General features: G+C 46.7%; 1 protein-coding gene and 1 long non-coding RNA gene across 3 annotated transcripts in view; both read right to left on the minus strand.

Moving 5' to 3' along the window:
* Nucleotides 1–483: 483 nt before the first annotated feature.
* LOC125945975 (uncharacterized) lies at nt 484–2,085 on the minus strand. The gene is made up of 3 exons (XR_007467283.1): nt 1,426–2,085; nt 1,216–1,354; nt 484–922 (listed from the first exon to the last, which is right to left on the minus strand). It is a non-coding gene; the product is annotated as an uncharacterized LOC125945975 (long non-coding RNA).
* An 11,372-nt stretch (nt 2,086–13,457) lies between these two features.
* LOC119454376 (monocarboxylate transporter 3) overlaps nt 13,458–24,609 on the minus strand; it is a 33,044-nt gene continuing 21,892 nt past the window's right edge. For both annotated transcript variants that reach the window (XM_049668415.1, XM_049668416.1), the window contains one exon: nt 13,458–14,355. In XM_049668415.1, coding sequence (XP_049524372.1) covers nt 13,625–14,355 — 731 coding nt within the window. In that variant the 3' untranslated portion in view covers nt 13,458–13,624. The remainder of the gene's footprint in view (nt 14,356–24,609) is intronic.

Raw genomic sequence — 24,609 nt, forward strand, 5'->3', positions numbered from 1 at the left:
ATGATGCCTTTTCACCTGAAATTTAACATTTCCTCTATCTCTCTGTTCTCTGAAATCTGAGAAGTGCGGCAGGTTGGGCAGGTTAGTAAAGATGCATGACTTGAAATCAGTAGCCCGTAAAGAAACGGTGGCAAAATAAGATACGCAGAAATGACACGCGCTTGTTCTGTGTACGCTTCTTCCTTATGCCTCCGTTTTTTACGCGCTGCTCATCTTAGATCTTGCCCGTGTTTCTGATGGGCATGTCTCTCCCAACAGCTCCACTCACCCCAGCGCTTGGCATGAAACTCACCTTGTTAACCCTCTCGTGCACCCTCCTTCCCCCACGAAAATAGTTTGGCTACGTGCCGGGATGTACATTATTAAGTCAGTAATTCGAAACCACACATATGTGCGTGAGCGTGTGGAAAAGTTATGACTGTATGGGCAGGCGACAGAAGTGTGAAATGATTCGACGAACACCTTAACACTTTTACAGCAACTTTATTGTAAATACCGAAGAGCTAATTCACAGGCGGAAATCCTTCCTTGACAGAGGTTTATGCGACAGCGTCCAAACTCGCTCTACAGTTGCATTTGGATTCCCAGCCCAATTCGCTATAAGAGGCCGCAGCAACTTTTTGAAGAATACTTTGAAAGACTCTTCAGTGTGAGCGTGGTCGTTTCTTTCACGTATGAATTGTCCACAGTGAGTTAGATATGGAAGCAAGGCTGACGTCAGAAGGTGGCATAACTTGCTGCTTTTACTGACGTCGTCTGCCTTTATAACGCGCAGAACAAAGATGCTGGAGAACTTGCAAAGCCCGGCCACTTCCATTCATGGGTACGCCAAGCCTCCATTGTCCATCTTTCTGATGAGATCGTTGAGTGATCCTGTTGCTTCTGATGTTTGGAGCAGGGCATTGCACCACTCGCATGGCACCTGGAAAGCAGTATGAAATGCCCATGAATTCCAGAACTCGATAGTGGAAAAAGTGTTGTGCTAAAGCAGTCGTAACAGTAAAAATATGCAGCGTGAAGTTATGCACATGCTTCCATAATTGCAAAACACTGTCATATGAAGGCGAATTTGCAGCGCTGCTTGCGTACACACAAGAAAAAAATCTCATACGTTTATCTCACATGCTCTCACAACGTATCCAGCAAGAAAAGCTACTGGTGCTAGCTCAACATCTACTTCTGCTTGAGACCGCAGCGTCAGATATGCGAGCTCACTGGAAAGCTCCGTGGTAACACGCTCAGCAGTAGCTGGTAGGGTACATGTGTTAGCATCTGGAACGGACAACCGCACGGGTGCCTCCATTTCGGAAGAAAGTGGCGCGTTTGGACCCTTAGCTGCTTGAAGAATGTCAACCTGTAAAATGAACGAAAATATCTTCGATGAAACGTTGCCTGAGGGCACTTCAGAATATTTTTAGGCAGTACCTTGAGCAGTTTCTCCACAGTGAACACAGCAGTCCTGCCACTCTGTCGTTGCCGCCGTTAAACTGCCGGAGGCAGCTAAACAGTTACTATATGGGGTCGTTGTTCAGGCCACGTGTCAAGACATAGCGGTAACTGAAATTTAGAAAGTAACCTATATAACACATTATTAAAAAAAGCGAAGCTGAGGCGACAAAAAAGTGAACACCTACTTGATATGGTAAAGAAGGTATTCAATCAGTGCCACTGTTGATCCTGTATTGAGGAGTGTCGCTTCGTACGTCTTTTTCATTATTCGCTTTGACCGGCCGCCTTGCACATAGAGGTATTCAAGGCAGCACACGAAATGTAGTTCCACCCAAGATAGCCTTTCATCGTCTGTCGTGTAAAATGGTTCCTCATGCAGTCCGCGTGCCTTCACGGCCCCGATATCATGAAGGGCATACCATTTCGCGATCATCTTCATGAAACTGATTGTTGTAGTGCTGTTTCTGAATTCGCTTGCGTCCGAATGTCATTCGGGGTTTTCGTGAAGAAATTCAAGCGTAGCTATTGTTGGGAGAGAAAATATTTGTCTCGCCCTGCACACTTTAATTTTCTCTAAGTTGTTGGGTTGAACGTGTGCATGGGTAAGAAAGCTGGCCGGCTTCACGAGCAACTGCGACTGAATTTCAAACAGTTTCTTCAAGTAGAAACTACCCTGAATGAGCCCATCGCCGTCCGTCATCTGTCGCTCAAGTAAACTTGTGCGTATGTTATTTATGAGGTGATTAGGGTCGAAAGACAAAAACAGTGGGTGACCTTTTCGCAGAAGGTGGGGCACGACATGAACAAGGGTGCCATCTTCTGAGAGATGCTTGAAGAGAGCAACGTTTGTTTGATGATTGTCAGTGACCATTCTCATAACACGAAAACCGGCATCTTAGTCTGCTTTCATGACTTCCAGTGTCATTGCAGAAAGCTTGTGGTTCTAGAGGCATCTTGTGAAAAAATAGCCCATCGGTATGACATAGGCTGTTGACAGTCCTCGTAGAACGAAGCATAACAAGCGGTTTGCTACTTGAGGAACTGCACTTGAATCTTCCTCACGACTCATGTCAACAAGACCAAATAACCTGTCCACTTGTTTGTCTTAAATAACTTTCCGCGCAATGGCCATCTCGTCTATAATGAGTGAGTAGTGCACTTCTCGTTCGGCGGATAGCCCTTCGCGCGCCAGACGCAGCCGCTCCCTTATAATTGAGGTCACACCGACTTTGCCGGACGAGTGTACTTTTGAAGCGTAGCACGAATATGGGAGCTTCAAAAGGCCTCTGCTTCTAACATGCTCGTACTCTTTGTTTGAACAGGCTTTCCATATAACGCATTCCCGTAGGATTACGTCATCGTAGACGGGCTGCTTCTTGCCTAAACTGGCCACTTGGTTGCTGATAAAAGCGGCAGCTTTGTCTCCTTCTTGCGTGTTTTGTAATGCATCAACAAAGACCTGAACGTCTGAACGTCTTTATTGCTTTCATAAGTTAAAAGGCGTTCCTTCATTTCATATCGATCGGCCTGCAATTTTTTCAACTGTTCTCCTTGACGAGCGACTTCCTTTTTCAATCTGTTCACTGCTTCCTTTGACTCTTCCAAGAAATGCGCAAGATCTAATGTGGTTTGGCAGGCTTGATCTAGATGAAAGCTATGTTCTGTACCCGATTCTGAGGCCGACTGTGGAACGAGCGCTTCGATCTCGTCTTCCACTGGGGGCGAGGAACCTTTGATCTTGGTGCTTTCTCCTGAGCTTTCACAATCACCTCTCCCAACTATTGCGTCATCAGCCGGATACATTCGCCGACGTTTCCTGGGCTGCGCGTGCTTTTTTTTTTTTTGCATGTTCTGCGGATAACCGGGAAACAGTCGGGACCGCAGTCCTAAGCAAAATCCTAATCTTCGTGTTCTTTTATTGCGATAGCAATTATATGGTCACTCCAAGCGCATTTTTGCCGTCACCGTCGCCGTAGTCGTCTGGTGCCGTATAAAATCCAACGGCGATAAAATGGCCGCCGCGCGCCGTGCCTGCGAGTGCCAGCGTGCGAGCGTGAGCCGGCGACCGCAGGCTTATCTCGCGCACGCGAGAGAGGAAAGCGGCCGGAAGCACGCGTGGTTTTCTTTCGCGCGCGCAAGGCACGGGGAGGAGGCGACAGAAGTGGGGGGGGGGGGGGGGGGCTGTTGCGGCTGGCGTCTCAGGGAGCTGCCGCGCGCTTGGAAGTGATCTGCAATGTGGCCGAAGTGTGCGCCCGCGGGGCCTCATCTTCAAAGCGATCTGCGATAGGACAAGGTGCATTCTCCGAGCGCCGGTAGTTTTGTATGCGCTGCGCTTTCGGCGTTTCGTTCGCGTTGAAGCGAGAGCTAGCGCGAAAGTCAGTTTTCTCGCTGCCGCTGGTGCGCTTTATCACTCGAGCGTTTTGACCAGCTCCCGCGGTCATCGAGAGAGATGTGTTCATGTTTACCTGTGCGCGCGTGACACCGTGCTTGTTTATTTAGTCAGTAAGCAAATATTGAGAATTTTATACGGCCGATAAAACTACTATCCTTATTTCGTATAGCTATCTGCTAAATTGCTATCGCAATCGATGCTTGGCCTTTCGGGCGAAACTGCGACTTTTTATAGTCATTCTCAGTAAAATGTAATAAAGATACAAGCGACCTGTCGCTTGGCTCCCACTTGCTTCCTTGCCCTGACGGCCCTTGGCGAGAAATATTCCTCAGCCACGCTTCCTGACGCTGTAGATTGCAGGGGAATTTGTTGTACTTCACAGTAGCGTCTCTTCTCGCGTTCGAGTTGCACAGCGGCACACAACAGCTTCGCGGCATCACACCGCTAGAAAAAGCCGTCTGCCACACACGCGCACACCAAGGAACCGTACTCAAGCACAGGAAACATAAGGCAAGCTGCTCACACACATAATCACACAAAAAACCACACGAGAATGCGCACGAAAAAGCACACCAACACGCATAAATCCTGAGGCAGCCACATTGTAGCACGTACCGGCGTCTGCCTTGAGTACAGGAGCAGTGGCGTTCTCACCAAAAACAGCGGCTGCAACTGTCAACTCAGCCGAGACGCGCTCGCCCATTGACGGTGACTTGACGCAGCAGGCCGCACATGTTTATTACGATAGTAACTATATGGACACTCCAAGCGCATTTTTGTCGTCGCCGTAGTCGTCGCCGTAAGGTTCTCTATAAAGTCCAACGGTAATGCCAGTGCCAGCGTGCGAGGGTGAGCCGACAACCGCAGCCTTATCTTGCGCACGCGAGAGAGGAAGGCGACCGGAAGCGCGCGCGGTTTTCGTTCGCGCGCGAGGTACGGAGAGGAGGCGACGGAGACGGTGGGGGAAGGGGGGGGGGGGGGCGTTCTGCTTTTGCGGCCGCTTGTCAAGGAGCTGCCGCGCGGGCGCCTATCTTGGTTGAAAGCGATCTGCGATGTGGCCGAAGTGTATGCCCACGGGGCCTCATCTTTAGAGCGATCTGCGATGGGATAAAGTGCATTCGCCGGGTGCTGGTAGCTTCGTATGCGCTGCGCTTTCGACGTTCGCGTTGAAGTGAGAGCCAGCGCGAAGGGCAATTTTCTCGCTGCCGCTGCTGTATCACTCCAGCGTTTTGGCGAGCTCCCGCAGTCATCAAGCGAGATGTGTTCATGCTTACCCGTGCCCGCGTGATTTATTTAGTTAGTAAGCGAATATTCAGAACTTCATACGGCCGATAAAACTACTATCCTTATTTCGTAATGGTGACTACTGATTTGCTGTCGCAATCGATGCTTCGCCTTTCGGGCGAAACTGCGACTTTTTTATGTAGCGGCCGTGCTTTTACACACAGGGGTGTGTTCTCTCTTATTTAACTGTTGGTAATAAGGCGCTTGTTTTCTCTTTCCCAGCCTAAACTAACGTGGATTTAAACGCTAGACACTTTCAGAAGCGCTCTGACTTGTCCGTGCTTTGCCTCCGTAGCCTTCACTTCATTGCCACAGATATTTGTCCGCGAGTATAGAACAGACGACTCACGACATCCAAGCATTCGCTTCTAAAAGCAGATAACATGGTGCGACTATACGCAACGCCGCCTTCCGCTGCTTTCGTTTAGGTTCTAATCAACACGGTGCTGCTTACTTCCATTGTCCGGCTAAGGGGTAACTTTGCCATTGCTGCGGTCTGGTTGGCCACTTCAAGTCAGTGTGTAGTAAAAACCGACGCGTTGCTTGTGCTCGTTAACTAAGCAGTGAAGCACACACCGACGTTTAAAATATTCTTGTTGTGACCGCGTCACTTAGCCTAGTATTCACGTAGCTTTAGTAGGAAAGTCAGCTTAACGTTCTTAGTAGATTCAGGATCCACAGTTTCAATAATGTCGTATAACCTCTTTAACCAGCATTTTGCCAGTAAGGCACAATGCACTGAATATTGGGTTAATTTGTTGAACTGTCAAGACAGGCAACACCTGTGCATGGCTGCTTTGTCTCGGAGGTTACGCATACGGCTCGACCAGCATCCATTTTGTTTGATGTCGTGTCTCAAGACACCTCAATTCTCGGTCTCGATGCGATTAAGACCCTTAATGTACAAATTGACGGCTCAACCCTCCGTTGTCTACAGACAATTGATTGCCACTGCGGCTAGTAGCAAAGAACAATGTTCGGCCAAGAACCCTCCTACATTTTATACGGGAAGTACTGAAACCAGTTTTCCGCTATCTCAAATAAAAAAAACTACTAGCTTTACCCAAATATTTCTAAAATGTGGGTTTGCAGCTGCGAATTTAAATTCTGTTTTTATATTTTTGCTTATCTCGTGCGAATAAAGTGCAAATTTATAAGTTGGTACTTATTTCTCACCTCGCTTTAAAATATTCAAATAATGAAGTCCCTGGATTTAAACTGAAATGATGTGGCAGTGTAAGTTGCTATGCTAAAAACAACCCCTCCTGCTTGAAACCATATTTACAGAAGAAGACGTTAGCAAATGAAGCCTGTGCACAAAATGGGCAACACAGATAATATTACGGTTACGATATATATATATATATATATATATATATATAAGAAACTCAGAAGCACAACTTCGCGGTTATCTTAGGTTTATTATTTACCCAACAGTTTCGGTCGGTGGACAGATCCCTTGAAAAAGGTCGGTCCACCGACCGAAACTGTTGGGTAAATAAGAAACCTAAGATAACCGCGAAGTTGTGCTTCTGATTTTCCTAAATACGCTTGGCCCATTGAAAAATCCAGTTACCTATGTATATATATATATATATATATATATATATATATATATATATGCTGTTTTATGGTGTCCACTTGGAAGACATGGTTATTTCTGAAAATCACCAACTGGCCTAACTCCGCGTCATCTCGGAATATGTCAGCAGGTATATACTTTGCTTTTGTATACAGATGTTTGGCACTAGACCAAAGTACCAAGATTACACGGAACATGATTCGAAGTATAAGCAAGATATGTTCCGGACCTCGATTACAGAATGTAAATGTGTGAAATGTGTTCGCTATTCGCGACACCAGTGTAATACATGGTAACATCGTGTTTTACTGCCTTGTACTGACAAGCACCACCATCGTTACCCACTTACACGTCATTTGCAGCATAGCATCAAGACACGCGGCAAATTTCCTCTTCCAAGCAAAACTCATCTTAGCACACGAAACTGCAACTCTGGCCACTGTTGTTTTGCCTATGGGCGGTTCCTGATATTGTTCAGAATACGCGCGTGTGGTCGGCTGGTTAGTGTGCACTTTCGGATTGCCGTAATCGGCGCTTGGTAGATATGCCGCTTATGCCCAGATTTGCATGCTGTTTTGTTTGGTGTTCGAGCATAATTGGTTCGCTACTTAGTTTCAGTTGGAGTTTATCATTCTTTCAAAGAACAGCTATTACATTACACAGAATATACAGAGGAGGGTAAAGTTACAGATAATTCTTTCATTAAGAGTGCACACACATGAAAAGCTCAGCTAGAAGTAGGAACGTCAAAATCGCAGTATAGCAGTAGTTTGTCAAATTACCCCAGGACTTTCACACCCTCTCATATACATAGTGAGATTCGTTCACTGCAGTGCTGTACGATCAAAAGTCATAGTTCGCGTGTTAAGCAAAGGCAATTTGGGGTGACTGGAGTGAAAGCTCGCCGTCACATTAGTAGTTTCACTCTTTAGTGGCTTAGCGCGAAATCTTCCAAGATTTTGCCAAATTTCTTTATTTCCCTAAAAAAAGTCCTAAATTTCCTATATCTAGGAAACTCTTACCTAGAGTTTCCAGCAATGAGGACGAGACCCGTTTCAATCCAGCAGGTTGAATAAGTGTCCTAATAATGCTTGTGTTTCACAGTGGTAGCTCCTGAATGCATGCTAAGTGTCCTTAGTCATTCTCATAGCTAGCATACACAAGGTAAGCAGAACGTCAAAATGGGTGTTTTTGAATCTGCCAGTCCATTATATTGAACGGAAGACCTATATTTACATGTTCAAAGCGATAACCATATGCTAATTTTTAAGCAATGAATGTCATACTTTGAACTGGAGCTTTTCATGTCAGACTAGCTTCATGTTCCTATACTGTCTGGCACTGTATACAAATATACGTATGACAGCCGCAGGGAAAATAATTGAACATGAGATGATGATCATCACTCAACCATAAGCTGCTCACTGGCCTTCTGTAGGTCATTGTGATGTGTCGGTGAGGTCCCAATGAGCTTTGCGCAACGCTTTTTTTATGTACATTGGTTTCACACTTCACAATGAGGCTCTGAATATAGCCAATGCACGAATCATAGAGTGTACTGTCACAAGATGGTGGTTTTGAACACGTTGTTCCTGCATTACAAGAAAAATATTGCTGAGGCACTACTGTAGGCATAATGGATGTCTGTCAGAAATCTTCACTGCTATACTGACTATGAGGTTGCTAAGGTTCCGCGTCATTATGCAACAAGAATAGTTTGCTGTATAGGCATCTTATTATTATAATTTATTGTAAATTCATCTTGCAAATAACGTTGTTTTCTTTCAGAATAGTGCACGCTTTTGATGAGACATCTGGAATGCTGAGCAATACCTTTTCTCAAGTAGTAGGTGTGTGTAACCAGTAGCCAATAAAAAAAACTTGGAGTGAGTAGTGGAATTGCACCTGTGCTGCCATTACATATACGCTGGCATTACATGCATCGTAAGTCAGAAAGTTCAATGAATTAATGAACACAGCTTTGGCCTTACCATTTCGTTTTGTAACAATACAGCATATATTGAGAAACCAAATTGGTTCAACAGTTCATAAGGATGTCCACGGTAGAAAAACCATGACTTGTGCCAAGCTTAGGTCGACATGCACGCAGTGCTGACCTGCTTCATATCGTTGGCGCAATTTTGCCCTACCTCAATTCGTCAAATATGGTTCAGCAGCATAATGAACAAAATGATTGTTATTCAAGTAGTGTCATTGTATAAATGTAAGAGGTAGAAATGTGCCGCCGGCCGTATCAAGAATTGGTGCACATAGAACAAATATAAGCACAGGTATTCTCACTTGAAGACTAAACTTTATTACTGGGAGAGGAGAGGTATAGGTGAAATAATGTACTTCATTTTGTGGCATATTAGCATACATGCGATGCACCTCTAAAACGTCTGACTACATTATACAGTCGCCATGCGACATCATACATATGGCGCGGAAAAACACGAGAAACTTTCACGGAATGAACTCGCCAAACGTCTGAAAGACCTAGAAGATGCATGTGATCGCGGTTTCATGGCTAGAGCATCAGACTTCTGTGCTCGAAGGGAGAGGTTCGATTTTACTGTCGGTCTTGAATTTCTTATATAACATGAGGTCGGAAACGAGGCGTGACAGAAAATACCAGGAATACCAGGAAAATACTGCAAATCACTGCAGTAAAAAATATTGCATTGCCTACAAATTCTACGAGTTTTTTGTGTTTTTGGCATTCAGAGATGAGGCCAACGATCCACTTCAGTCATAGAATGAACTTCGCAGTGCTCCAGCTTAAAAACTGGTAAACTGCGATTTCTTCATTTGGAAATATATCATGTGAGAGTGCATATTTTCAACCCCGTTTGTTTGTCACGTGTACTACTGTCTCTATGGACTCTTCATTATAATGTCGCCCGGTGCCCACTAAGTTTTGCCTGACTGTTTAACCTTCACAGAAATTGCGTAACGGTTGTTACAGCAAGCGTGCCAAATTGCTGAACAATTGCATTTCACAGGGAAGGTTTTTAGGAATGCCGTACTGAAACGTCATGTTGCCGGATTGGTACCGAGAGCCGATATTTACGTCTGGGTTGCAAATATATTTTTGAAACCAATTTGCAAATGAATATTTTGCGGAGTTGAATGTTTACATGCCGTTCTGCCAATATCCACTTTCGACGTCTGTGACACCATTTTAAAATCGAGGGCAATAATTTAGACGCAACTCTAGTGCATTTAACATGGATAGCCAAGCAAAGACGCATATTTTTTTAGGGTGGTATGAGTGATTTCTTGGACAAGCCGTGTTACATCCCAGGTTGATGACAAACTAGATTTTAAATTAAAACAATTTATTTGCAGTAATATGTGGTGAAAGTGATCTGCTCGTTCAAATTCAAGATTATCACTTGATAGAAAAGGGATTCCAAGTGTAAGGCGGCATACCAATGTTTGGAAGATAGTTCTGCGTAAATAAGGCGGAGGAATGGTAGCACTCAAAATAGAAGTCAACATTGTGCAAAATTAGGGTTAGTCTTATGGCTGTGTTGACGACACGTGTAAATGATAGCATAATACGTTTTACAAGTATCGAAAATCATAAAAATCGAACATGACACCCTATTGGGTGTTGCTCCATGCGTAATAATTTAGGAGCATTCTATGCAGTTTTCTTCGATGAACGGGTGGTGGATGTGCGATGCTGCCAGTCGTAGTTCATGCATTTTTTTTTATTTTATCGTAAGTGATTGTTTCTGTTATTGCAATGTAACTGAATCGTAAACAGTCATGCAGTCGTGGTAGCCAATGCACCATTAAGTTGCATTTAATCTGCCAAGCCAGCTTAACTCTCAACCAGAGCAAAAAAAAAAAAATCAGAACGCGAATAATGGCAAAGCTAAGAGTTTTATTTGGGCTTAGGTATTTCATCGGACCCACTTTTCATTCAGCTCCAGCGCATTCAGATTAGAGTAGATAAGTGTAGTGCCTACTCTGATTTATTTCTTCGTTGTCTCGCTGTTTCTGCTTGCACTGCCGGAGGTAGACACCGTTTACGCGCAGCTAAGCGGCAGTGCAGATAAATTTCACCGTTCGCTCAGCCCCCTTTCACACTTCCGTAAACCTGCGACTCTTGATGAATGATTAACGGACACCTTATCCGAAGCCACACGAGCACTGCTTGCGTAAAGAAGCACCTTCTGGGCATGGCTGAAATCCATGACCCCCTGTCTCCTCTCTTCTCACTCATATCTTTTACTGCGAAAGCTATATATGGCTAGGCGAAACGAAAAACCGTTTGCCACAGGTTTCGATAAAGGTCTCCATTGGCTGCCCCGTCAGTTACGTCGTTCCCTACGTCAGACCCAAGCACGCGCGCCATTGGCAACGCAGTTAGTGACGTCGTTCTCTGTGTCGTATCCAAGCACGCGCAACGCCCCAGTGAACGCGTTCCCGCCATTGCCACGTTGACGCTGCTCTGCCCGCAACGCCGCCTCCTCGACTCGCCGTTGTTGCATGCGTTCGATATCTCGAGTTAGCTCGGCGTCGTGGTTAGCAGCATCCACCCGCCATTGGCACTTGCGTTTTACTAGAAACACAGACATGTAACCAATAATTGAGAAACGCTTCAATGCAGCGTCGGTATAAACCCAGTGCTAAACATCGGGGCCGCACGTTTCAGCTTCGCTGGTTAACCATCTGTACGAAGTGCTTGGGGGGTGCTTTTTTTTTTCGCTGATCTGAACAAAACCTGCTAGAAGGCTGTGAAGTTTCTTTCCCCCCCCCCCCCTATTTTATATACTTCAATATTTGGGCTTTCATAGTCGAGTGCTGTGCAGTGAACTAGTGTAGAGGTACAGGTTATTTATCCGCTACCGCTCTGCTTGTAGAATTTTTTTATAAGCCTGTCTCGTGTGTACGTTGAGATGACAGATTTGTCTTTGATCTCCTTTTAGTGACCAACTTTAACGTCCAAATGCACATGAAGAATCCATTGAGGCCTGTCATCAAATGGAGTAGTCCAGTGTAGTCACCGTAGCTATCTCTGTAGTATCCTGCAAATGAAAAAAAGAAAATAACGATGAAATCGCAATGTCCAAGATTATAGAAAAAATCATATGTTAAAGTTTTGGCTTTCCACAATAAAAAATACCGCAGAATCTATCTCCCAATGACTGTCGACGTTAATGCGATTAGCATTGACGCAATGTAGTGACACAGCGTAATGCCGATGCCAGAGTGTGTATGCAGGTGCCCTCTTCGCTCGAATTTGAATGGATGGATCGGTGGACGCTATACGGCCGTCCCCTTTGAAACGGGGTGGTAGGTTGCGCCACCAAGCTCTGGTTATTAATTTGTCTGATGTCCTACCTATCTTAAAGAGAACGCACATACAGAGAGACTTCTCACCGCACATACTGTGCCACTTAGCGGTGCCACCTAATTCTACGCGTGGCGTGGCTTCGATTCACCCGAGTATCGGAGAAACTTAAAGGATATTCGTCGTCCCTGTAGAGCAGCACACAAGAAGTTGCACATAGCCAGCTTCCAAATTTTGCTTCAAAGGTGTTCATTGAGGAGCGACATATACCGAGTGACCCCTCTTTGTAACGAATGGGTTTGCGGAAGACCGGCATAATCGAAGAGTTTTTTTTTTTTTTTGAAGAGCGGTACATAACCTGGGCCACATAAACAGTGACCTTATCGTGGGCGCCAAACAGGTTCCTTGAAGAGCGGCACATAGTTATTCTCCCAAGTTGGCCCAATGGTTGGTTTTTAACCCTGTTCCCTCCGCACATCGTTCCGACGCGCTTCCCACTAGACAATGGACGGCCCAGTGACCCAAGCTGGCGGGAAAATGTTTGTAGGTACAGACACACGGACGGACGGACGGACGGATGGTGGCCCGACAGCCTCCGGAACGTGCGTCAAGTATCTTAAGAAAGCTAGCCGGGTTAAAAATTGTACTGTCACAGCGAGAGAGAGAGAGAGAGAGAAATAACTTTATTTCTGCCTGAAATGTGGTTAGGGGAAGGGATAATGACTAGAAGCCTCCCGCCTCGCCCCTATAAACAGCGGCCGGCAGCTCCTGGGCCGCGGCTGCGCCTTCAGCTATTTGGACTCGTCTTGCTTGAACAACCGGGTCCGGGACACATCGCAGTAAAGCGAAATTGAAGGGCCATGTGCCCACACGCTATTTACGCAGTGGTATATTTATATATACCACTGTGTAAGTAGGTGCAACACACACACACAGATGTATATGTAGATATGTATATATATATATACACAGATATTGTGAGCGCTATTTGTGCATATCGTCGTCGTCATCTGTACATACGACTCATCATCTTTTGTTTCGTGCGGTGCTTCGTCTCTGCCTCAGGCGGCTGCTCGGAAATAAAGGCATGGCATCGGTCGACGTCGCACAATATATATATATACATATATATATATATATATATATATATACATATATATACAACAGCGGCTTTGATCGGCTCGTCGAAAACCCCGTGTGGTCCCAATCCGGAATGTCCTACTTTGACGTCAATCGTAATTAACCACCTGGACCGTTTTGGTACACTAAACCACTGCAAATAAGCCCTAGTCATTGCAGCGAATTACGATAGCAGAAACTTGGAAGAACTTAGAGCCGAATATACTCACCGATCAGTGCCGGACGGAGGAGAAGACTTACACCTGCGCAAAAGAACACACCACCCATTATCACCGGCAACGTGCCGATGCCGAAGTCCTTGACCAAGGCGGGTGCCAGCAGAGACGATCTTGATCCAAACGTGGCACCCACGAAGGCAGAAGCTGCAATCATTTGCGGTAGTGTATTCGCCCAGACGAGCCACTCGTACGTGAGTCCCTGCACCGCGAATCCGAGTAGCATGAGGGATTCATACGATAAGGTACGCGAATCAATGGCGATGCCCACTACCGATCTGAAGGCGATGTCGGCTGCGGAGAAAGCTTGGAGCAAATATACCTGCATTCGAAGGATTCAGGCCACGGTCGCTGGCGAGGTCTGCCGGAATCAGGACGAAGACGCCAACAGTTAATAATACGGCGGCGTAGGACAGTGCGTGGATAAGAAAAGATAACGTCATTAATTGGCTTGCCGTTGTGGGAAGACTGAAATGCAGTAGAGCCTTCTTGGCTGTCATCCGCCTAACACAGCATTTGCAAGGCAATAGGCCAGTATGTGATATATTTTCCTGCTGTTTAGCAGTATGTTGCCCTGATTGATCACAGTTTGCAGGTTTATTTAGGTACTGGCAATTAGTTTCTTTTTCGGTTCCCTTGTTGACATCTGCGTCTGGGTTGGCTGATTCAACCAAAACGGGTGCTGCGTTTTCATCGTCCTCTTCTTCACATTTTCCCACTCTCCTTCTAACTTTCTGCTTCGTCAGCCATGGAGGGCTTCTGAGAATAATAACGGCTGGAATAACATTGAGGAGAATCGCTCCGTAGAGAAGAAAAGCACCGCGGACACCGTAAGTTGTTCGGAAGAACTCGAGCAGTGGCGAAATAACGACGGAGTTGAGGCCGAACACTGCGAACACTAGGCCGCTGGCCGTTGCTCTTCGTTTCTCGAAGTGTTGGGCCACCAAAACGTTGCAAGCAACGAACAAACCGCACAACGCAGCACCTGCGTAAAAAAAAAGAAAGAAAGAAAAGTTGAAATTTGGGGAAACTTTTTGTGCTGAGTAATAGCGTAGGTTGCGAAGTGACTGGAGGTGTGCATATAATAATTTAAATCAACGAAACAAAGCATCACCAAAGATTGTAGAGTGCTCATCTATTTACACTCACGATATTAAGAACCATTGAAAGAAAATTTGTGGAAGCTGTAACCATTATATTATCGTGAAATTCATGAGCTACGGGAATACACAACATTTATATGACTACGTTCATGCGCATCATTCGTCACTTCAGCCCACCCGAAGCTTTCTTGAACAGCGAAGCTGTTTAAGCCAGCCGTAATTTGTGGTGCGTATCAAGAAACTACCAAGAAAGAAAATAAAATAAACTTTCTTGCCGATGCGGGACTCGAACCTGCGTAACCCCAGTGCCAAAGCGAGCGTCGTAACCACTAGGCTATACAGACACTTTTTTTTTCTTTATTGCATAGAATTATTAATAGTTATATGCGAAAATTAGTTGCGCTACATTTATACATACGTGAAAGAAGTTGTCGCAGTTTCACCCGATAGGCGAAGCATCAATTGCGATAGCAAAATAGTACAGAGCTATACGGAGTAAGGATAGTAGTTTTATCAGCTGTGTAAACTTGGACATGCAGCAGCACCGGCAACACGCGGAACTGTTGTCGACGCTGTCGGAGCTCTTAGCCTGCGTTCGCAACAACGCGCGCGGCATTGGTGACTGTTGCCGGGGCTTCTGAGGGCGGCTCGAGGGTTTTAGACGAGATCAGAACGGGACACTCGTCGAGCAGCGTCGGAAGTCTTTACCAGCTGCTTGCCTCACACCGTTTTCATATGAGTAGGCATTTGGTGCCGCAGCTAAACGTCGGCTCCCCCCTCCCACGGCCTTCGCGCGTCGGAAGAAGGCGCGCTTGGTCTATATACATGGTTATGGTAAAGGAGGAATGAGACGCTTAATTCTGCAGCCCTTCATGGAGCACGGCGCAGAACGCACGTTTGCTCTCCGCCGTGAGTTCGCTCCCCCTGAAAGCGCGCGTCCCTCGCACCCTTTCACTCGGCCATACAGCACATGGCGCGCCGCGAGGATTTTATCGCCATTGACGTCATACGGAACCTCAAGGCGACGGCGACGCCGACGGCAGAGATCCGCTTTGGAGTGTCCATATAATTGCTATCGCAATAAAACAAATTCGCTTGTGTTTGTTGGCCCGATTTTTGGACCGCCTAGCGTGTCTAGCCTATACATCCACGCTTGCAGAACATGCATTTATGCGAACCATATGTTGTTGTTGTTGTTGTTGACCTGAGTGGTTATGGCGCTTACCCATGAATAGGGTGGTTATATTAGAGCACTGCACGGGCCAATGTTTTCAGCCCGGGCCCGGCCCGGGCCCGTTTTAACGTTAAGCTGCCCGCCAGAGCCCGCCCGAGCCCGCCCGAAAGTTTTATGGCGAGACCCGGGACCGGCCCGGGCCCGGAAATAATTTTCGTTACCCGCCCGGCCCGGCCCGCTACCCCTTTACCTTAGGCCTGAGCCCGGCCCGGCCCGACTCGAAACCGACCCGAACCCGGCCCGAGACCGAAGAAGACCAACGAGCGGCATTAAAAAAACTAAAATAAAAAGGAGAATGAAAGGAATTTATTCTTAAGGCACAAATACATGACATATGCAATTATGAACACCATTTGAGCGGTATGAACGCAAACACCAGCGCGCAAAGTAGTAGGAATAACCCTGCCGAACACTATCGCCAGCAGTTTCCAACTGCGCGTTCTTGATGCGGCCCAATACACTTCTATCGCACCGCCGCCACAGTATTTTTCCACGTCGGGCGCCTCACTGCAAAGCATGCGCCGCCCCAGCCGCTCGTCCCACCTCAACCGTATTCTAGTACACTCTAGCCGAAGCGCAGCCACGACCCGTCTTGAGCGCAGCGCATGGATGGAGTAAATGGAGAAAGAAAGCTTCACGTTCCTCCATGATGCAGCGTAATGTGCTGCTGTGAGTGAGTGAGTGAGTGAAATAACCTTTATTAGGGGTCTGGCGAGGACGCGAACTCGTCGCGCACCCGGCTAGTTCCACGTCGGGACCGGCAGGTCTAGCCCACCGGCCCGGTCGCTGTAAGGCGGCCGGTTGAGAACATGCGAGCAATCATGATTGTACGCAGTGCCATATTTCAGCCGCGTGACGAATTATCTTATCTCACCAGTCATCGTTTTACCAATTCGCCTTTGAAGAATCTGGAAGTGGCGAACGCGCTTGCACCGCGCTGAAAGGAAATTACATTGATTTAGGTAAGCAATACAAGGGCGTCCTTTGATTTGAGGCCACTTCGGTCTTTCTGGAATTTCACAGTCTGTTCAAACAGCGCAAAATACGACGGAAGGGAAGTACAAAGGAGTTGCACTGCTAGTTGTTTCCAGCTGCGCAGGGGCAACAGATTTTTCGGATTCGAGGCGCGCGAGGATAACTCGCTGCACGTTACATGCGCACCACTAGAAAGTCCGAGCCCGGCCCGGGCCCGGGTCAACAACAACATGCCGTGCCCAAACCCGCCCTGGGCCCGTGAAAAAACTGCCCTACCCTGCCCGACCCGGCCCACGGCCGGGCCGGGCTCGGGCTTACCGGTAAGCCCGAGCCCGTGCAGTGCTCTAGGTTATATTCGGTGTATAAAAACAAGGGAATGAACTATTAGAACACTGGAGTTTAGAAAGGAAGATTTTGTGAGAGAAGAAAATAAACCTAATTAATAATAGCTTAAAAAAAGAAATAATGAATAAAAGAAAACTATGGTGGGAAGGGTGACAATAAGTTTAGCGTGGTAATCGATTTGATCCAATGAAATAATTTTGGATTGCCAAGCAAGCATTTCTGTGGCTGAACCCAATAATAGAGGCTCCAAAAGATAGAATTACAGGCCTCTGATAAATCTAGGCCAATATTACGAAGCGGGATTTCCAGTAGTCTTTTCCTTATTGCAGAAAAACACCTACAAGACAACAAGAAATGGTCTATTGTCTCCGCTTCGCCACAGAATGAGCATAATGGTGAGGGGACCACACCAGACCTGTGTAAGTAAAAGTATAACGTAGGGATACGGCAGTGCAGCATCATGATGGCCACTTCAATTTTCCCGCTTTGGCAAAAATCTCTGTGCCAAGGGTATAGAAGATGTCTGTAACCCAAACAATTAGTTAGAGCAGAGCCTGACACTGCCTGCATAATGACACGCTGCGAAATCTAGCAGCAGTGACATGAGCAGTCAAAGGACAATATGGACAAATTGGTCCGGTTATCGATGACTCGGCTAGTGAATCTGCTATTTCATTTATAATAAGTCCTTTATGGCCAGGCACCCAAATTAAACGCAAACTTCTCAAATAACCATGTACCAATGAATGAAACGTCCTCAATACGTGGGACTCACAAGAAGCAGTGAGGTATGAGCACAATGATAATGAATCAGTGTCTATCACAGCAGACGTAATTGATGGGTCCAATTTGCGTACAGCCAGCACCACCACCAGGAAGTCGGCTAAAAAGATGGGTATAAAATCTGGCAGCCGAAGAGAAAATGTCCAATCGAGAATAGGGGAAATATACCAACACCTGATTTTTCCTCACATTGTGAGGCAACTGTCGCAATAACGATGTTTGTTTGTAGGCTCTGCAGATGATCTTGTAATAGACCATCTAGAATGCTATGTGGAAGTAATTTTGAATTATTAGGAAAGATGTCATCGAATTGAATATCAGTGGTAACAGATCTGTCGGGAATCAGAAGTACATCACAGATGCGCACGTCCAAAGGGTCAAGTAAATGTTGCGTGAATGTAATTTGGGGAGTATGAACGCGGCCTGTTTACACGGAAAAACCAATCAAGTTGGGAAATGAATATTGTTTGAGAACGTCGTAACGGTGATTCATAAATTCTCAAGAACGTCTAGTACTGTCCAAAGACGGAACCTACACGAAAGAGGAGGAACACGGGATTCGAGACAAAGAACAGAATTTGCAACAAATTTAGGAAGCCCTAGGCAAAAACGTAATGCTTCTCTTTCTAAGAGGATCAAAGGGCGGGGAGTGTAAGCTTTAGCTTCAGAGAAGAGTGCGCAACCAAATTCTAATACAGGGCGAACGTACATGCGATATATGATTTGAAGTGTATCTCTCCTCAATCCTATTCGACGATTGCTCAGCCTACGCAAAATGCCAATTGCACGGGTACCTTTTCCAGTTACATGATCTATGTGTGGTCACCAGTTGAGAGAGGCATTATAAATTATTCCAAGGTACTTAACCGATTCTCCCTGTGGAATGTCTTGTAGGTGGTAAGAGAGAGAGAGATATGCACTAGGTCATGTATCGGGAAAGCGAGAATGGCACATTTGCAGGTATTTAGTAAAAACTGGTTAACATCTAACCAGCTCTCCAGGGCACAAAGGTAAGTTTGCAGTCGTTGATATAACGTTTGAATGTCGTTTGCAGATGCGAAAAACGCAATATCATCTACATAAACTCAAATTGTGACTTCTTCGTGATGGGGAATTGTGATCATGAGAATATTAAAAAGCGCCGGGGAAAGGACTGAACCTTGCGGTACTCCTCTCGTTTGTTTGCACCTAGAAGACGAAAAGCCGCTTTTGTATCAGTAGAATTCTCTTTCACTTAAAAATGAATGAATCGACGCTACTATATACCCAGGAACACCACAAGATTTTAGCCCATTTATCAAAACTGTGTGTTCCACGGTATCATATGCTTTAGCGATATCAAGCGTTACTAAGGCAGCGTATTGCTTATGACGTCAAGCAAGTTGTATCCGGCTTTCTAAGTCGACATGGGCATGCCAGATGGAGCAGCCAGCCCTGAAACCAATCTGACATGGACTAAGAATTGAATTATCGTTTACAAATTTCATAATACGAAGGTGAATAAGCCTCTCAATTAATTTTACTACAGTTGACGTAAGCGCAATGGGCCTGATGTTCTCCAATTTATACCCTCCCCCTTGTTTCTTAAGTATCGTTATTACTTTGGCAAGCTTTCACTGCAAAGGAATCCAAGCATTTTTTATCGAATAATTTACCAGGTCTAAAAGAACGTTCGGCGATTCCTTTAACAATACTTTAGCATTGCATTTGTGATTCCGTCAGGGCCAGGTGCTGTATTTGTAAAGCATGCTGCAGTCTGATTGAGCACAGATAATGAAATTGAGGTGAAGCCATCCGTAGAGTCTAAAGCATAATGAATAGTTGGAAGCCGGGCTGCAAATCGATTTTCTAAACCTTTGGCAATCGCTTCTAAAGAGGAGCTCATTTATTGCGTGGTCAAAACGTTGTTTTCCAGGCTGCTTTTCTTTTTATATTATCACGCGTACACTCATCATTCCACCAACGACAAGCGGTGCGTTTGGCGGAAGGGATGACAAATAAAGCTTGCTTCCGCGAACCCTAAAGAACCGAACAAATCATTGAAGCGATTTCCTCGTCATTGGCATTGGCAAGTTCGAAACGGATGGAAGTAAGACAGTCTTAAATTTATTGTGGTTGACAAAAGTGCACGCCTGGTATTCTAAAGTTGTTATTAGACACATGATTTCAAATGACACAGGAAGATGATCACTGTTGGTGGCTGAGTCAACCGTTAACCACGAAGAAACATTGATGGACTCGCTTCTGCGTAGCCCCGCTCTAGACAAGCAAATCCTGTTAAGTCTAACACTGACCGAAAGTGGCCTCTAACAAATGTCACATGTCCTGTGTTCTGACATGAAAGGTTACTATCAATAGCCCATTCCCATAGTCGCTTACCACACAAATCTGTTTTTGGACCCCACGACACGTGATGCCAATTAAAATCTCCTGCGAAAAAATGTAATTTTCTACAAGCAGCTACATTGCTGACGACGACGATGATGATGATGATATCCTCAGCACATGGCTCGTACACACTCCGGATTGCGTTCGAGCGTCGTCGTCTTCGTCCACAGCTGGCGCGTTCGTACGCTCGTGCTCTGCGAGGTCAAGAGGTTGTGCGCGCTGTGAGAGCGAGAGAGAGAGAGACGCATTCACGGAGCAGGTCGCGTATTTTGCTTTCCGCGGATGATTGCACACGCGAGAGAGAACAAAATACGCCTCCCGCAACGCGGTGTCGGCACTGGAACGCGGTGTCGCAGTTGCAAGCTGCACTATGCAACGCGCAGTGATGGCCCTAAGTCCAAGACGCGCGAAAAGAAATTATCATAATCATGAGTAATAAGATGAAAAGTTCGCGCGCACTCCCGGAAAATGCTAGGCTACGATCGCCCAGCTTCGCTGTTTCAAGCCTTGCGCGGCAGATTGGAAGGTTAGGCGTTTTTTTTTGGAATTAGAAAAACAAGAACGATGCACTTCGTATAGAAAAAGCGTTACTGCCGCCGTACTGCAATGGTCTGTATGCGAACAAATCATGCTGTCTTCATGTCTTGGGAGTGTTAGGGGTATGGTGCTGTGGTAATGGTCAACATAAAGATAATAAAATTGTACGCAGAACGTTAGAATGCTGAACTGCAGATCAGGTTGTATCGGTAGAAAGGAGGAGTTAAAGGAAATACAGGGAGTTTAGGTGTTGCAATATTCATATGCTTAAGAATCATAATTGTAGGACGACCAAAAGGTCACGTTCTTTTAGCAAGGGGGGGGGGGGGTACATAAAAAACTCCCATGAGAAAAATACTAGGAAAGAGGGATTAAATAGACTCGTGAACTCCATGCATTTTGACCATACCCTACTGAATCAGTGTTACTCGCAAGTACAGGAAATAGTCTTGCGTTGCATAATCGGTAAATTTTACCTATACCACTTGTTGCAAAGCAACCGTGCAAAGGCGAAATATATGTTGACATCTGGACTTCGTTGCAATGTGAGAGATACTGTAACGCAGGCGTATATTGATGTGCGATCTCGAATACTTCATTTCCTGCGCGATTGTCAGCTAGAGCTGTTTAACTCGCAAACCACAAGCATGAACAAAGTACCAACTATATTCGTAAATACTAAGACATCAATGTTTCAAAGATTAAGGTTTATATAAGATATTATTGACTACTATATTGTAAATATTTATTGATTACCATGAACAAGAGGGGAAGATGAAGTTACAAATGAGCGCAGACGCAGCTGCGTCGGCTCCCGCTTGTTTGAATGTTTACGGACATCTTTTTGGTGTTCTTCACCGATATTTTGGCTTTTTCTAAACTAGCTTTTCTGCGAGCTTTCCGACGATACCGTTTTCGTTGAGGATGAGTGAACTTTTCGGCGAGTTATTGAACATTGAGTGCGCGAAACTGGTGCCTAGGCTTAATTACAAGTACGGAGCTATAGGGTTAGCTTCGAGTACAGCTCTCTCGCAGGCGGCGCCGGGCCTCTTAAGGCCCCTGTCGCCCCTGAAAAGACGGCGAAGATGCCCGAAATGGTGACGGTTGAAGGCATGGACATCAATCCGGAAGACTTCGACGGAGCTGGCTGGACCACCACCCTAGGCGCCAGACGACGACAGGATCCAGCAAAGAGCACGGTGGCCGCTGCCGCCGCGACGACGAACGGTCTCAACGCCCGCTCCTGCTCGACAGTTCAGAGGGTCGTAGACGCTTCGCGGCTCCCCCGGCTGCGGAGAGACGAGATTAAGGTCATTGTACGGCCCCGAGGAGGGCTTGACGTTTCGAAGGCGGACTTTGTGCTGCTGGCGAGGGCTCTGACCATGGCCGCGGCGCTAACCGACCAACAAGCATCGGAGGACACGATCTGCCCTAACAAGGTACAGAATATTATTGTGATTTCGACTCCAGTCACATCCAACGCTGCCGCTTATGCCGGCATCCAGAAAATTCACACAAAAGTCGGCGCTTTCAAGGTCTCTGCATACGTGGCCGCGCCGGAAAACACTTGCAAATGGGCCATCAGGAACGTTGACCCCTCGATAGAAGAGCATGCCCTCAGAAGCATGATTGTAAATCAAAGAAACCCGACCGCCATTGAAGTTAAAAGAATCAAAAACACGCATGTCGTTGTGATCCTCTTCGACGGGCTTCGACTTCCAAACAACGTCATGTGCGGAACGGCCCTATTGCCATGTTCGCTTTACAACGACAAGTCGACGTTTGTCACGCCTGCGGCCGGGTCGGGCACAGGGCCGACGTATGCCACAGCAGCAAAGAAGAGAGAAGTAAATGCCACAACTGCGGAGAAGCATTCCCAAACGGCGCTGCAGAAGAACACAACTGCACCCCGAAATGCAAGCTCTGCGAAGGCAATCACCCCACGGGCGACCGTTCGTGCAGACAAAGATTTCACATTCCATACGTCGTGCGAAGACGCAGGAGAAGAAGACGAATCCTGCTCCGGCAGAGAAGCCAACCCTGACGAGGTGAACGACCCAGTGGCCACGCAGAAGGAGCCGGCAGGTGGCTCCCTCCCCAAGCAGCGCTCCCACTCCAGAGGGCGCTCTCAATCCAGAGGGCACTGCCTATCTAGAGGGCGCTTCCGGTCCAGATCCAGCTTCACGCGGCCCGGCAAGAAAATGACCTGGGCCGACATGGTCAGCATAACGGCTCTGCACCGCTAACTTCCAAGCAAGGTAAGGCACAGTCAGAGCACGTGCCAGACCCGCGAATACACACACTAGAGCGGGAAAACAAAGCACTCAAACAGGAACTAGCTGAACTCAGGGCAACCCTAGCTATGCTAGAAGGCCGTATCTTAAACAACACCCCGACACCCATCCCTCAATCTTCCGGGACCGTTATCGCACCATGCAACACAAACAAACGCAGGGCCGTCGTCATCCAAACCGATGACGACACATCCGACGTGGACACGCTTATGTCTGATGTCAGCGAGGCTCCTTCTAACGCCTCCGTCAGTGACAACAAAGCTATGAAGCGCGGCAAGAAGAGCAAGTACAACGCATTTCAATCGGTAATTACTGAAATTAGGAAGGCACTCACGCAAATCTGCGGCAGACTCGACCGCCTAGAAAGACCAATCGCTCATCCCAAAACCGCGAAATAATACCCACGCTGGACCCAGGGCCCATGTCTGCTCTGGGACCCCCACCTGCCCCGCCCGCACCCTCCAGGCCGCCAGGTCCAATGAGTGAGCCCAGAATAAATGGGGCCATGCCAAACCATTACAATGGATAACGCACCGCAATTCTTCAAGATCTGGCAATGGAACTGTAACTCATTCAACAAAAAGAAAGCTAACCTAACGCAATTCATCAGATCATGTAAAGAAAAGCCACACGTCAACATCCTACAAGAGTGCGGGGCGGAAAAGAAGATTCAAAACATGTCCTTCTCGGGGTACAGGGTTTCCAGGCCGACTCTGGACCCCGAGTTCAAACAAGCCAGGGGCATTGCCACTCTCATCCGCAAAGACGTCAGCTTTGTGGAAAGGGGCACCCCGACATATAAGAAAGGCCTGGAATCCATGCTCACAGAAATCATTCCCAGTCGGGCCTTAAGACCAATCTTTACATACTAAACGTCTACAGTTCCCCGAGTGACAGACTCAGGAACTTTAACAAACTCCTCACATCAGCCGCTTCGCAAGCAAAGGACAGGCCGCTGATCGTTGCCGGAGACTTAAACGCGCACAACACCGTCTGGGGCTACGCCACAAATGACAGGAAAGGGATTAACCTGGCCGAGTGCGCGGACACCCTAGGCACGCAACTCATCACAGACTCAAGGTTTCCGTCGCGCAGAGGCAACTCGGTTCAGAGGGACGCCACCCCGGGCCTGACGTTCCTTGGACACGCTGACGGGTAGTGGGACAACCTGCAAGAGGACCTTGGCAGTGACCATTACATCCTAGAAATCAACGTCCGCATCACACCCACTCCTCCCAAGACGTACACCTACGTCGACTGGGACCTCTTCAGAATAATGAGGGCTAATGAGTACCGACATTTGGTAACCTTCGAACAGCTACTGGAAAATCTGAAAATTACGGTTGACAACGCCACTAAAGAAATAAGCGTGGACCTCGAGGTACCTGCCATGGACTCCAGACTCGCACACCTCCTGGAGGCCAAGAACGGGCTAAGACAAAGACAGAAACTGCAGAACCTAACAGGAAGCTGAGGTCTAAATTAACCAAAATCAACAATGAGATCGAAGATCGCTCTAGAAAGTTGAATGCGCAGCAATGGGACGAGGTTTGTAATGAGGCGGACGGTAAAATGAGAAG

This window comes from Dermacentor silvarum, chromosome 5 (genome assembly GCF_013339745.2).
Source record: "Dermacentor silvarum isolate Dsil-2018 chromosome 5, BIME_Dsil_1.4, whole genome shotgun sequence".
Lineage (NCBI taxonomy): Eukaryota > Metazoa > Arthropoda > Arachnida > Ixodida > Ixodidae > Dermacentor > Dermacentor silvarum.